The sequence below is a fragment of the Myxocyprinus asiaticus genome, chromosome 15, assembly GCF_019703515.2.
Source record: "Myxocyprinus asiaticus isolate MX2 ecotype Aquarium Trade chromosome 15, UBuf_Myxa_2, whole genome shotgun sequence".
NCBI lineage: Eukaryota > Metazoa > Chordata > Actinopteri > Cypriniformes > Catostomidae > Myxocyprinus > Myxocyprinus asiaticus.
Genome location: NC_059358.1, coordinates 40636207 through 40651348, shown reverse-complemented (window position 1 = coordinate 40651348; position 15142 = coordinate 40636207). Strand labels below are relative to the sequence as shown.

General features: G+C 39.0%; 1 protein-coding gene across 5 annotated transcripts in view; it reads left to right on the top strand.

Moving 5' to 3' along the window:
• The window catches only part of LOC127452621 (aryl hydrocarbon receptor nuclear translocator-like), a 40822-nt gene extending 26512 nt beyond the window's left edge, over positions 1–14310 (top strand). For all 5 annotated transcript variants that reach the window (XM_051718239.1, XM_051718238.1, XM_051718237.1 and 2 more), the window contains 6 exons: positions 5507–5546; positions 5649–5745; positions 6051–6237; positions 7920–8100; positions 8232–8377; positions 11032–14310. In XM_051718239.1, the coding sequence (XP_051574199.1) occupies positions 5507–5546; positions 5649–5745; positions 6051–6237; positions 7920–8100; positions 8232–8377; positions 11032–11118 (738 nt within the window). In that variant the 3' untranslated portion in view covers positions 11119–14310. The remainder of the gene's footprint in view (positions 1–5506; positions 5547–5648; positions 5746–6050; positions 6238–7919; positions 8101–8231; positions 8378–11031) is intronic.
• Positions 14311–15142: the final 832 nt, after the last annotated feature.

The window sequence follows — 15142 nt, the reverse complement described above, 5'->3', positions numbered from 1 at the left end:
TGTAAGAAGGCCTTTAGCGCGGGCCAAACATTTGTTTCTTGCGGGCTGCCTATTGAGGAAACGTGGTCTATGTACTAATGTGTCAGACAGACTTTTTGGAGCGTCTCACTTTGGTTGTGAACCATCTCACTAGTTTTTTTTTAGTGTCTCTACTCATAAGCGCTGTGCTTTTAGGAAGCTGAATTATGTTTTTTTCCGATTAACACTTTTTGTTGATTCACACAATTGACACAGAAAAGCAAAATATATTCACAGAATCAACATTTAACCCCCATTATTCCCTTACCCCCTCCCAATCCCCAACCCTACCTTGACCCTCAACAAATATCCCTGTGGTCACACTTGAGTATACACACACACACACACACACACACACACACACACAAAAAAAAAAATATATATATATATATATATATATATATATATATATATATATATATATATATATATATATATATAAAATAATCACACACATTTAAAACTACACTTCTCTCTCCACTGCCCCACCCCAAGAGCCCTCCAAAAAGGCCAAATTGCTGCCCTATTGTTTATTAAATAATTCTAAATTGCCTAGCCTTCTACATGACATTTCCTCAAATGCTGCTACCCTCCCCATCTCTGTGCACCACTCTTGAAATGAGGGCATTCCAGCTGACTTCCATTCCCTAAGAATAATCTGTCTGCCGATCATAACACTGGCTCGGACCCAATTTTTTATGCATTTATCCCCTATATAATGACCACCCCATCGCCTAAAATACAGAGTCTGGGGCAAAATGAAATTTGATTGTCCAATACATCACACATAAAACTCTGAACCCTCAACCAAAATTCTTGGATCTTAACACACCACCAAAAAACATGTGTTGTGTCCTCACCTTCTGATTGGCATCAACAGCAGGTGGGTGTGTCTTTAAGACCAAGCCGATACAATCTAGAGGGGTCCAATAGAATCGATGTAAAATCTTAAATTGCATAAGGCGCACCCTTGCATCTCTAGATGTAGACTTGATGCTTTTTAGAATCCTAGCTCACTCTCCCTCCTCCAATACCAAGTTTAAATCTTTCTCCCATAATCTCTTGAGAGAAGTTGAAGCTCCGTCCCTCAGACTCTGAATTAGCAGGGAGAAATACACTGATACCTCATGACCTTTTCCAAAAGCAGTAATCACCACTCCCAGAGTATCTGCCACTCTAGGGGGGTGTATGCTGCTCCCAAAAATAGTACAGAGCAGGTGGCGCAGCTGTAAATACCTGAAGAATTGAGACCTGGGAATCCCAAAATGTTGAACCATATTTTCAAAGGATCAAAACACTCCACTCTCATATATGTCACCGAGCGTATTAACCTCCCTCACAATCGACTCTGTCCAGCAGAAAGGGGGCTTATTAATACATAACTTTGGGTTCAGCCATACGCTCGAAGCAACATTTAAATAAATATAAGAATTAAACACTCTGGACACTTTTGTCCATACCGCGTGCAAATGCGAGATAACGGGGTGTAACTTGGCTGGTTAGTTTGATAGAAAGGCTTTGCAATGGCGAAGTAGGGGCAAGAACTTCCTGTTCAATACAAAACCAGGGACGGGCTCTCTCAGGTGGAAGGAACCAATGAGCCAAATGTCTGAGACCGAATGCATAATAATAAAACAAAATCTTGTGTAGGCCTAGCCCACCTTTGTCAATCGGCCTATGCAACTTACTGAAATGTAATTTGGGACGTTTACCATTCCAAATGAAAGACTTCGCTATGCTATCAAATTGCTTGAAATAAGAGAGGGGGACATCTATAGGAAGAGATTGTAGCAGGTAGATGAATTTTGGAATACAATTCATTTTAATAACATTAACCTTCCCAATCATAGATAAATGTAATGAAGCCCACCTGCCCACATCGCTTGAAAACCTTTTTATTAAAGGGTCAAAATTAGCTCTAACTAAATCACACAAATTAGCTGGGAATAAAATACCCAAATACTTAATGCCCTGTTTGAGCCACTGGAAGGCGCCCAGCTGAAAAGCCATTAACGGGCAGTACACTGTCAGAGCCAAAGCTTCAGATTTAGACCAGTTAACCCTGTATCCTGAGAACATAGAAAAGTAATTAATCATTCTGTGGAGGCAAGGCATAGACCTAGTGGGGTCGGAGACGAATAATAAAATATCATCTGCTTAAAGCAAAAGCTTATGCACCACACCTCCCAATATCACCCCTGGAAAATCATCCTCCTTTCTTATCTCGGCTGCTAATGGTTCCAGGGCAAGACAAAACAATAATGGGGAAAGAGGGCAACCCTGCCGGGTGCCTCTATACAGAGTAAAATAATCTGAAATTAATCCATTCTTTTGAACTGACACTACCAGATGTCTATAAAGTAACTTAATCCATCCAATAAAAGTATTCCCGAACCCATACATTTCCAAATCTTAAAAAGATAATCCCATTCTACCATATCAAACGCCTTTTCGGCGTCAAGTGAGATGGCAGCGACTGGAGTCTGATCATTCGCCACTGATCACATGATATTCATGAAACGCCTAATGTTATCAGAACAGCTACGGCCCCCACCTGATCTATATGTATAAGAGATGTCAGAACTTAATCGGTTAGCCAAAATTTTCGACAATATTTTAATGTCTAGCTGGATCAGGGAAATTGGACGGTAACTCTTACACTCACTTGGATCTTTGTCCTTTTTAAGAATCAGACTGATCCGGGCTTGTGTCATGGTTGGCGGAAGCTTTCCATTCTTTAATGATTCCGTATAAACTTCTAGCAAATTGGAGCCAGTTCTGAAGTGTAACATCTAAAAAATTCAGCGGCAAATCTGTCTGGCCCCTGGAGCCTTGCCTGTAGGCAAGGCCTTAATTACCTCGTCAAGCTCCTCCAAGGTTATCTCAGAATCAAGAGAATTTTTTTGCTCAGCCGACAGTTTAGGAAGTTCTAATGGTTCCACAAAGTTTCTAATATCCTCATCAGTAGAACTATAAAGATCAAGATAGAATTCTTTAAAAGCGTTATTAATAGCAGTGGCCAGGGTAAATATTTCACCACCAGCAGATTTCGCTGAGGGAATGGTAGAAAAAGACTCTCTCTATATTATATATCTTGCCAGAAGTTTCCAAGCTTTGTTCCCCGACTCAAAGTATGACTGTCTTGCCCTGAATAGACAAAACTCCACCTTCCGTGACAAAATAGTATTATATCTGTATTTCAGTCGGGTCAATTCTCTGAGGCCATTAGACGACGTTCGGCGCTTCAGCTCTACCTTGGCACTTTTAATATTCCCTTCCAATTCCATGAGTTTTTGTGCTTTGGATTTTTTGGTGAATGCGGCATACTGCATGATCCGACCCCTAAGAACCACCTTAAGTGCCTCCCAAGCCACGCCCACAGAGGATACTGAGGACCAGTTGGTCTCCAAATCTTATGGACTGATGAAAAAAATGTATAGTCCCTATCAGATCGGTTCAAAAGTCTCCAAATATCTGTAAGACCAAGATTTTTTACACATCCTGTGAAGCGTCTATGTTGCTCTAGGGCGCTTGCACACTTTTGCTTCACTATGATCAAGGACTGAGTCCATCAAAAGATTAAAGTTTCCTCCCAATATTATATAATGAAGGGGTGCCATAGGCTTGCAACATCCCTTCAAGATCTATAAAAATGCCCTGATCATCAACTTTAGGGGCATAAATATTAGCCAAAAAAAGACTTTGTCCCTGAATTTCCATTAAAACAATAATGACTCTTCCTAATTTATCTTTACTCTGTTTGAGGCTTTTGAATTGTAGATGTTTACTTATCCCCTGCTCTTACTTGAGCCAGCACTATAAAAAAAAATGCCCACCCCATATCTTTCCAAATTTTTCAGCTTCTCTGCGGAGAAAGATGTGTTTCTTGAAGAAACACTATATCATATTTCTTATGCTTAAGAAGAGAAATAACCTTCCTTCTTTTTATGGGGTGCCCCAACCAATTCACATTCCACGTGGAGAGAAACAATCCACTCATTAACATTTGACAAAAAAGTAAATCATGTGTCAAAAACAAGATTATAAAGACCACATTCCAACATTAGTGCGACAATCAAAACCCGAACATCCCCAGAACCAAACGGTCAGAAAAAAGAAAAACGTGTGCATTAACAGCACCAACTGGCATCCATCCCTCCAAACTCAAACAGTCCATGTACGCCTACGAGAACCCCTGCAACAAATTGGCCGTCGGATTGCTGAAGTCTGGTGTTTCTATAGACAGAATTGCACAGCAAAAGATAATCTATAAAACAAACTCCAGCCAATGGACAGAATAAGCACAAAAAGTGTGTGTAGCTTCATCCATAAAACTGTCCTGAAGTTTGTGACACTCTACAAAATAAACTCCAGCCACTAGGTGGAACCAGCACAAAAAAAAGTGTGCAGAATCTTCTAACAGTCAAGCGAATGTTCAGTGAGCTGGTCCACTCGGCTGCAACGTGAGTACAACGAGATGACTTGCTCACTCCATTGACTTTATGAAGGACATCGCTTACTGTGGGTGTGTGAATGTTTTACGGCCATCCTTGGCATCTATTCTCAGTTTGGCCGGGAATATCGGTGTAAAAGCGACCTTCCGTTGGTGTAAAAGTTTCTTGCGTTCGTTGAATCGATCACGCTTCTCTTGTCGAATTCGCAAAGTCTAGGAACAAGAAAATGCTGTGGTTCGGGCGGGCGGGGCTACTTCACAGTAGTTTAAATCGCTTCTCATTCAAAATCTGATGAATTGCTCCTCCAGTTCACATCTCGATGCATGTTATAAGCCTACCAAACTACCAAGCTTCTACATTTGAGCTGGAATATATGTGGATCGCTTACTTATTGCGCGCCAGTCCGAGAGCTGAAAAAAGCAGTGCGTCACGTGACCCACGTGTGTTGTGTGTGAAAGAGCAGTGCTCATTCTCTGAAGCAGGCTGCGCATGCAGACTGTATATTTGTGTATTAAACGCAGCCTTTTGCCATTTCACAAAGCTATCGTATGTCTTCAAGAACTAAAATGCACGAGTCATATAGACAACTTTAATGGTGCTTTTGTGGTTCTTTTATCTCATTTTGGAGCTTGACAGTAGCGACCATGATGAACACACAGTATCAGATTTGGATTGAGCACGCTGGAACGATACCCGATCATGTTAAAAACATAGGTATCGGAGCCGATACCAAGCAAAGTATCAGATTGGTGCATCCCTGAAGTTTATTTTCATTGTATATTTGTACTACTCTGTTGCTATAATTCAACTGCATTAGCCTATATCACATATAATATCGGACATCCTGTTTTCTAGTTATCTGTATCAGCATCGGACATTTGAAAACACAAGTCAGTCAACCACTTCATAGTAAATTAAACTCTTATTTCAAAAGAACAAGCAAAATATGGTTTCCCTTTATATGTCCTGTTAAAAACAATGGGTGAAAACGGATCAGTTTTATATAACTCTTTCGCTCTCTGTTGTTGTCTCAGGTTCCAGTGCAGACTGTGGGAGTAGTCAACACTGATCACAGTAAGACTGCTTATAAACACACAAACTCACACAAGCACTACATGAGATAAACACAGATTGACAGTGAAAGTGATTGACATACTGTCTGTCTCTCTGTGTCAGACTCTAAGGCTCTGTCATCCAGTGTGTCCAGTGCACAGCAGGTTTACCCTCCAGCAGCATCTTTCCCCAGTACTGCACGCCCCAGTGAACCCTTCAGGTACCCCACACACCTCACATTCTTCAGATGCTCAGAAATACTCTATTCATTGTTAATTAACTATTACACTCATCTGAAACCTGTATCAGTGCTACACAAACAGACACAAACCCATTTAAACTTTCTACACACTTTTGAAGCCAATGTTATCAACATACAGTTAACTTGTACACTAGTGGTGGGCTTGTTTTTGGCCAATTTAAGAATATTATCTTTGTCTTTTAACAAAAGTACAGACAGTAGCAATGTTTTCCTAGTGGAATTTAATCATTATTGAAGCTCAAGTGCCTGTGCTCTGATCTCAGGTCAGCTGGAATGGCTCAGCAGATGGTGTCCGCCCCTCACTCAGCAGGTCAGATGCTGGCACAGATGTCAGGTCAGAGCACACCCTCTGCAGCCATTTTCAGCAACAACAGTCCCATTCAGGCCCAGGCAGGAGCCACAGCACCACCTGGAGTCTGGACTGCAGCAAGACCTCCCTTCAACACACAGGTACAGAGAAGGAGAGTGGCTTTATATTGTGGTAAAGATCATTTTAGCGCAAGTAATAAATGTAAATCCTCTTGTGAATTTGTGATGCAATTATTGCTAAGGCTCGGGAGCCATGTCAGAAAATCATAGGGACTTTGGAGTGGCCTCTTTTGCCTTGGGCCAGTTAGCAACCACCCAGAACACCTTAGCAACACCCTAGTAATGCCCTAACAACTGCATAGCAATGTATCACCCAGGCTAAAAACCACAAAGAACACATTAGCAATAGTACAGCTTAGCAGCACCCTACCTTAGCAATGGCCTTGCCCCCGCATAGCAATGTGCCACCCAAAACACCTTAGCAACCACATAGAACACGTTAGCAATAGTACAGCTCAGCAAAACCCAACCTTAGCAACGCCCTAACAACCACATACCAATGTGTTAAAAACCACACAGAACACGTTAGCAATAGTACAGCTCAGCAAAACCCAACCTTAGCAATGCCCTAGCAACCACAATACAATGTGTTAAAAACCACACAGAACACGTTAGTAATAGTACAGCTCAGCAAAACCCAACCTTAGCAACGCCTTAACAACCACATACCAATGTGTTAAAAACCACACAGAACACTATAGCAATAGTACAGTTCAGCAAAATTCTACCTTATCAATGCCCTAGCAACCACAAACCAATGTGTTAAAAACCATACAGAAGGGGGCCTGGGTAGCTCAGTGGGTAAAGATGCTACTACCACCCCTGGAGTCACGAGTTCGAATCAAGGGCATGCTGAGTGACTCCAGCCAGGTCTCCTAAGCAACCAAATTGGCCCGGTTGCTAGGGAGGGTAGAGTCACATTGGGTAAACTCCTCGTGGTTGCTATAATGTGGTTCTCACTCTCTGTGGGGTGCGTGATGGGTTGTGGGTGGATGCCGCGGAGAATAGTGTGAAGCTTCCACATGCACTATGTCTCCGCGGTAATGCGCTCAACAAGCCACATGATAAGATGCATGGATTGACGGTCTCAGATGCGGAGGCAACTGAGATTTGTCCTCCGCCACCTGGATTGAGGCGAGTCACTACGCCACCACGACGACTTGGAGCGCATTGGGAATTGGGCATTCCAGATTGGGGAGAAGAGGGGAGAAACCCCCCCCCCCCCCACCCCCCAAAAAAACCATACAGAACCCGTTAGCAACACACTAGCATCCGCATAGTAATGTCACCCAGAACACATCAGCAACCACCTAAAAATGCTCTAGTAACCACACACACCAATATGCTTAAAATCACACAGAACACCTTAGCAACACACTAGCAACCACATAGCAATGTGCCACTCAGAACACATCAGCAACCACCTAAAAACGCCATAGCAACCACATACCACTGTGTTAAAAATCTCCCAGAACACCTAAGCAACAGTACAGCAACACCCAGTCAAACACCCATAGCACCCTATCAATGTGGCAGTGATTTATGAAAATGTAGTTAGCAGAGTTCTAGTCTGGTTATTTTATTGGTTAAAGGAACTGAAGTGTTCCCACTCCTGTTTATGAGCTCACAGCTGTGATTGGGTAGCAGTCAGACACAAAGAGCAAAATCTGTTATGATTGTAATATGTTAACTGAGTCTTTCTCTTAACAGAGGGTTACTTGCCCATGCTCCTGTATGTTGTGATTCCTCTCTATGTCCATCAGGTGGCAGGTCAAGTAACGAAGAATCAGTCACCTCAATTTTACATGGGAGGTTTCAGCTCCGCCCCTACATCCTCCACTTCCTCATCATTTGGCCAGATGGGCGGAGCCGCTGCTTCAATGGCAAACACATCAAGTTACCCACAACTCACCAGTCGCACCAACCCCTCATCAAACAGCCACGGTAAACTTTTTACAGCAAATTTACCTTATCTAGAGCACCTGTATGTCGTTATCTTTAAAATGATATTTTTAATCACTCAATATGGTTTTCCTTCTTTTCTGACTTTATCTCACTCGTGTTCTTTCATTCAGGTAATGTTGGTCAGATGGGAGCACAGTTCCCCTCCAGGCCAGCAGAGGGAGTGTCAGGGTGGCAGCAGTGGCAAAATCAGCCACACACACAAGGCACTGGAGATACACACCCGCAGTCTCAGAACAACCAGTCAGAGATATTCTCAGTAAGTGGAGCAAACATGCTCATGCACACATATAAACAAGCATATGCTTACAATGTAAAAATGAAAATCCCTCATTCTTAACCCGTATGACTGACTTTTTTGCATGGAACTCCAAAGGAGACATTTAACAGAATGTACTTTTCAATACAATTGTAGTGAATGAGGATGGATGATATTTAGTTTCAAAAAATGAACTGAAAGCACCATAAAAGTTCTCTAAATGATTCGTACGCTATTTTTCAAGTCTTCTGAAGCCGTACTATAGCCGTGTGAGGAACAGATACAAATTTAAGTTGTTATTCGGGTCAATGACATGACGCTGTTTTTTTTTTTGTTTTTTTTTTGTTTTTTTTTTTCAGATCTTCAATCAATAAAAAATAACACATTACAAACCCAGTTCACACAAAACAATTACTTGACTAAACTTCTTCTATGAAGAACATGTTTCAATTACTAAGTTCAAAAGTCTAATTGCAATTATAAAAAAAAAAAAAAAAAAACTGCCATTGCGATATGATTAACATAAAACAAAAAACATGTGTGATTCCTTTTAACCAAAATTAAACCATGTTTTGCCCATGCTTTACTGCCGACCAGAAGTACTGTTCTAGAAAAGGTGTTCATGTTTGAGTCCTCTAAAAATAACCAAACTAAATAAATGAATAAAACTGTGATTTTACCTGTTTTTACCCCCTATGTTTCACTATCACATTGCATCTGTCTGCTTTGTAAAAAATAAATAATTAATTGTCCAATTTGTGAAAGGGTCAGTTCACATTTCATCATTATTGTTTGAATCCCAATCAACTTGAAAAATAGAAATGTTGGCATGAGTAGTGCAGAATAATCTTTTTATTATCATTTTTTTTTTTTTTTAATAAACAGTGAACAATTGTATTTAAAATTGATGATCAGTATTTGAAAAATACATTTGTTCAGGTCGTTACGTGTAACTCTGAGAAAACGTCTTGACATTCTTGACTCAACAATTTATATTTGTATAAAATATTTCTTTCACCCTGAAAAATGTTTGAAAACTTTATGAAATGAATGTTGAAGTTGTGTATTCTCTCATGTATTCAAGCTGTGAAGAAAGTATTTTAATACATTTTACTTGATGGTTACAGCCAACTGTGTCCCGGGGGCTCTGACTACCTGGGGACTCAGGGGGCCTCAGGCTGAGAGGCCCGTGGTGGCGTGACACTCAGAAACAAGGCACTGCAAATGCAAAATATACACTAAATATAAATAGACAAAACAGTGCTCGAATGTGTGCTTGCCATGTTATCTCTTCCTGGGTCCCTAATCAGAGGCCCTAATATAAAAAAATTATCTGATATAATTCTCCCTGATAGCACACAAAATCACCCAAATGTCTATAGGGCTGTCACAATTATGAAATTTGGCTGATGATTAATTGTCAAACAAATAATTGTGATTATGACGATTAATTGTCTCATTAAGGACTTTCACAATTAATTGTCATATAAATTGTCATTTTTTTTTAAGGTGTGCTTTTTTCTGCATGGGTGCTTCATATACCTTAAGAAGTCATTTTTACAAACAATATTTAACTGGGATAAAAAAGGGATATGATTTCCTTTTAAGGTTTTAAAAACTTATAAATGACATGAAAATTATGTTTTAAATATCAAAATATTTCCAAATACTTAAACTAAGTTTTTTGAACTAATATATTTGTAATTATTTTAATAAAAAATAAAATATAATTTTATATATATATTTCATTATATTTATATTATATATAGACCAACCCCAACCAGTAGGTGGCGATATGCACGAAGAATGTGACCAAAAAATAAAAGAAGCTTCAGGAAGCTGGTGCCCCGGGGCCTCGCAGGACCTTAATTCATCCCTAGTTACAGCACATGACATTTTTAATGTCAATAAATTTTTTTTTTTTTTATTTTTTTTTTCATATTCTATAAATGTTTGTCAAATTTGTATAACCAACATGGACTGAAAGATTACATTTTTGTAAACTTGAAACATGTTTTAAACTAGATTTTTAAAAGATTTAAAATTTTTATTTCCCCGGACAACCATATTTGTCAGTGACTAATTTACTGAAAATCTTTCCCTCCACTGGAGCTCTTAAATCCAGAGAAGATGCTGCGTGCCAGATTTGACGACAGTAAAACCAAATACCATAATTTATCATGTTGCATAACTAGGTCACTTGAATTTTATGTAATATGTTAATTTTGTACAATTATTTAAAAAATTAATCATGTCCCTTGACTCGCCAAACCATTGAGAGCATGCAGCAATGAATAAATAAGCACAACCAATGAACTACTTTTAACTTGACACAGCGTCTGAAACACGTAGCTCATGGCGTGAGATGCTGAAAAAAACAGTGAGATGCAAAGGCTAAATGGCTTTTCTCAGCAAAGACTGATTTGCAACATTTTGCGATTCATTCAGGTAAATAACCAGCATGTCTTTGTAATTAATTTGAATTGGTTTTTCAAATGATTGACAACCCTACTTGTAACCAATCGCATTGCAGCACACTCATGCAAAAAGTATTCGAGAGCTATGGTGTAGGCCAAGTGAATAGACAGAATGACTGAATTTTCATTTCTGTGTGAACTATCTCTTAAACATCCCTCGCTGTATCTCATCTCCAGGATGTTCTCTCCATGTTGGATCAGTCCGGCACTTTTGGCAACGAAGACTTTGCAGAGATGCCTATGTTTCCTCCATTCCCTGAGTGATCCTGCTTCCTTTGTCACTTTCTTCACTCCCTGTTGCTCTCTTACTCTCCATTTCTTTCTGTTTTAAACAAATTGATGACCGTATAGAGGGATTTATAGAAACAGAGAAGAATGGAAGGACATCGCAATTCTTATAAGCCATACTGTGAGGATACAAGAGGGAGAGAGAAAAACAGCCTAGCGCACAGACAGACAGGTGTCGACGACCCCTGTGCTTTGAACAGGGGTGAAATGTGTTCACTTTAAAATCACGTACAATTGCACACATCGAGCACAAACGGTCCCACACTGTCTCTGCCATACACACATATGCTTTTTATTTTTGAGTTTGAAATAAGAATTGCTTATCCATTTTGTGTACTTTTTTCCACACACACAAAGACAGTCTTGTCTGTCTGTATTACTGTGTGTAGTAACTGCACTGTGATGTGACATTTTGATCCCATTAAAATCTAAGAGAAAATTTGATTCAGCCACTAGTATGTGGCAGCTTTGATCTGGAGTGTCATGGCTGCCTCACACATAAGCTCTGAATGTAATGAAGTTAAAGAGCTCTAAATGTATTGGTGGAGTCACCCCCGCCCCCACCCCCCAGAAGCTGTGGCATGTTTTCTTTTATCTTGTTTTTAAAAGCTTCCATAAGGGTTGGAGAAATCTCAGAATTTGAATAAGGTATAAATTAGACAGAATTTGAATTGAACTGGCCACACCCCACATTCCACACAAGCGCACAACAGAGGAAGTTCATTAGTCCAATACAGTTTGTTTCTGAACTGATTGAACATATTTTTCTTTAAACTTTTTCTTTAAAATGTAAATATCACAGAATGTGCACCACATTTTTGGGGGGATAAATGATCCTTGAAATTCAGTCATGAAACTCTACATGGCCAAATATGTTTGGTCCTTTGACATGTAATCTGTTAGCCAATCAACTTGCGCACTCTGTCTAACATTTAAATTGGCTGTGTCTCGTTTGGAAGGCTGTGTCCTCTGGAGGTCGCATTTGTCGGCCGCATATGTCATCAAGGCCGTCTCGTTTCAGAAAAGCGAGGAGGACACTTCGAATGCATTCTTCGAATGCGACCTTCTTTCACGGGAATTCGGAGGATGCATGAGGTGTATCCTTCATGGGCACTCGTAACCCACAATTCTTTGCTTCAATGGAAATGTCTAAAAAAAAGGACGCCAATTTGCCCGTAAATATGATGTTCAAACGCAAGTAATGTTAATTCCCAAGTTGAAGTATTTCAGTAGATGGGTGCAGAGTATATAATATGCATAATTTATTAATATATAATTAAAATAAAGTATTAGACTAAAAGTACACATGTAAAACCTATTTTCTTTTCTCTTTACATCATTATAACTCTCCTAAAATGTACCTCATACATTCCCTTCCAGAGGGACTTTGTTACCGTCTCACTCGAAGTGCTCGCATTTGTTAAAGAGTGGCGTGCTGTCATAGCAACCATGTTACGTTCCGTTTCTGTTTGTCCTACGAAGGCTGTCTCATTTAAACGAGACTTGTTTAAACGAGGACACTCGGTATACTGCAGCCTTCAAAGGATGCGTCCTACCTAGCATGCATCCTTCCAAACGAGACACAGCCTTTGCCTTATGCAAGGGCGTAGCCAGGAAATTACTTTTTTGTGGGACTTAATATAAATGGATGTGCCAAATTTTCACCCATTTTTAAAAAAAAAAAAAATTCCTTAACAAAAGAGAGGTGGCACATTCAAACAGTTCTTTCACACTTTCAGAAATTTGAATTTATGCATTTTTTTAAATATTTTATAAATATATATTTGAAGTCAGAGAATAATCTCTAATATTCTGGGTGGGCCTGGGTCTAATTTGAGTGGTCCCAGGCCCACCCCAGGATCCCTTGGCTACACCACTGTTTGTATGCAGGTAAACCAGTTGAACTGCAGCGTGCTATGAGAGTTTTCTCACTTAAACGCTCCTCCTCCTCCCCAATACCACTTGTCAAGTTCTGCTTCATGGGGATTGTATGCATGTTTAATTGTGCAGCAGTGTAAGCAGATCTAGTCTACCAAGACCAAACTGTCATATCCATTGGTGATATTTCCTGTTTAAATTTATTCAGAGTTGTCGTGACTGAACTTTATCAAAATAAATATTGACATCTTAATGGCAAGACCATTCTGGGGAGACAATGAAAGTTTTAATTGTAATTCTGCTTCCTTAAATTCAGATTACAATTTCATCCTCTTTACTACTTCAGTTCAAATTCAGGAAATTAATCTGAGTTTTAAAGGCATTTTCAATTCAATCCCGAGTGGTGCTCAACCTTGGATTCTTATTGGTGCAGTGTAACACATAACCTGCTGCAGTAGTTCTGGCTGCTTTTGAACTCATCACAGGCTGTGGATACATCTAATATGTTTCTCTTGTCAATTCTGCAGCTTTATATAAAGTTTAAACTTCAAATGGACAGGCAATTACTTGTAAACACATCTCTTCCTGTGTCCGTGTCTTCAAGCACACGTTTCACCTGTGCTGATGTCATGGTTTCACTCAGGCATGTTTTTGTAAACACAATGAAAAAGATTGTAAATCAAGCAATAATGAGCAGGATTTGTGTACTTCAAAGCCATTTTATTGGTAGACTAAGTATTATCATAACCTTAATATAAAGTGGAAAAGAAGAAACCTATAAGCATAATCTGTACAGTCAGTGTTTTGCTTTTGGATTCAGTCTCTCCAAATTTATTAATTTGAAAGCTGACATTCTAAATTGGCCTTGTACAGAGAAAATATTCCAGAATTTCTCATAATTCTTCAGTTGAATCCATATAGTTTAAGGAATATTGGCACGTTTCATTTTTGAATTGTTAATTTTATTTAGATGAAAAACTTAATCTGGGTGTATCTGTCTACCCTTCAATACTAATTCATGTTTATTAAAATAAGTAAATCCATGTGTCAATAGAAGCCTTTTCTCTGATATGAAATGACCAATGCTCTGGTCTATTGTGATTGTGTGTGTTTGTTTTTCGCTACCTTGTTTCTCATCCAGATTTTTACAATGATGTGAACTGCAATTTATGTAGTACACAGAATTAGAAATATATGAGCATATATGTATATGAAATATTCAACATGAAAGAGAACTGTTTTGTCTTTTGAATTAAATTTCTATATTGTCAAATAAAATTGTTGGGGTATTTATTTTAAACCTTTGTGTAGAGGTGTAACGTTATGAGATATTCACAATATGATAACGGGATATTAAGGTGCACTGCTAATAAAATTAGCAGTAAATTGTAATATTGTAATTTTAAAACACATATATCATGATTATAAAATCATGAGCACTCACATGAGATGAGGACTCTAGTCATATCAGCAACCTTATAAAAGCTGTTTTATTCTACGTGCGGCAGGGGTGCCCTCATTGGGGCTGCCATTTTAAAGTCACATGACCAGCTGAATACCACTCACTTAATCTCAGTAACCATCTTGTTATTGGACACTTTCACTGTTGGATTAAATTAATCATGCCTGATTGTGAATAGTGAATTTCTACAATGGCATCTCGAACTGAAAACTTTTGCGTTTGAATGATGCTGCATCCACACTGTCACTATGTACAAGAAAACATATAATAGACGCAAGAACAAACAGGCCTATCACGTTGCATATATATATATATATATATATATATATATATATATATATATACATACACACACACACACACACACACACAGTTGTGCTCAAAAGTTTGCATACCCTGGCAGAAATTGTGAAATTTTGGCATTGATTTTGAAAATATGACTGATCATGCAAAAAACTGTCTTTTATTTAAGGATAGTGATCATATGAAGCCATTTATTATCATATAGTTGTTTGGCTCCTTTTTAAATCATAATGATAACAGAAATCACCCAAATGGCCCTGATCAAAAGTTTACATACCCTTGAATGTTTGGCCTTGTTACAGACACACAAGGTGACACACACAGATTTAAATAGCAATTAAAGGTTAATTTCCCACA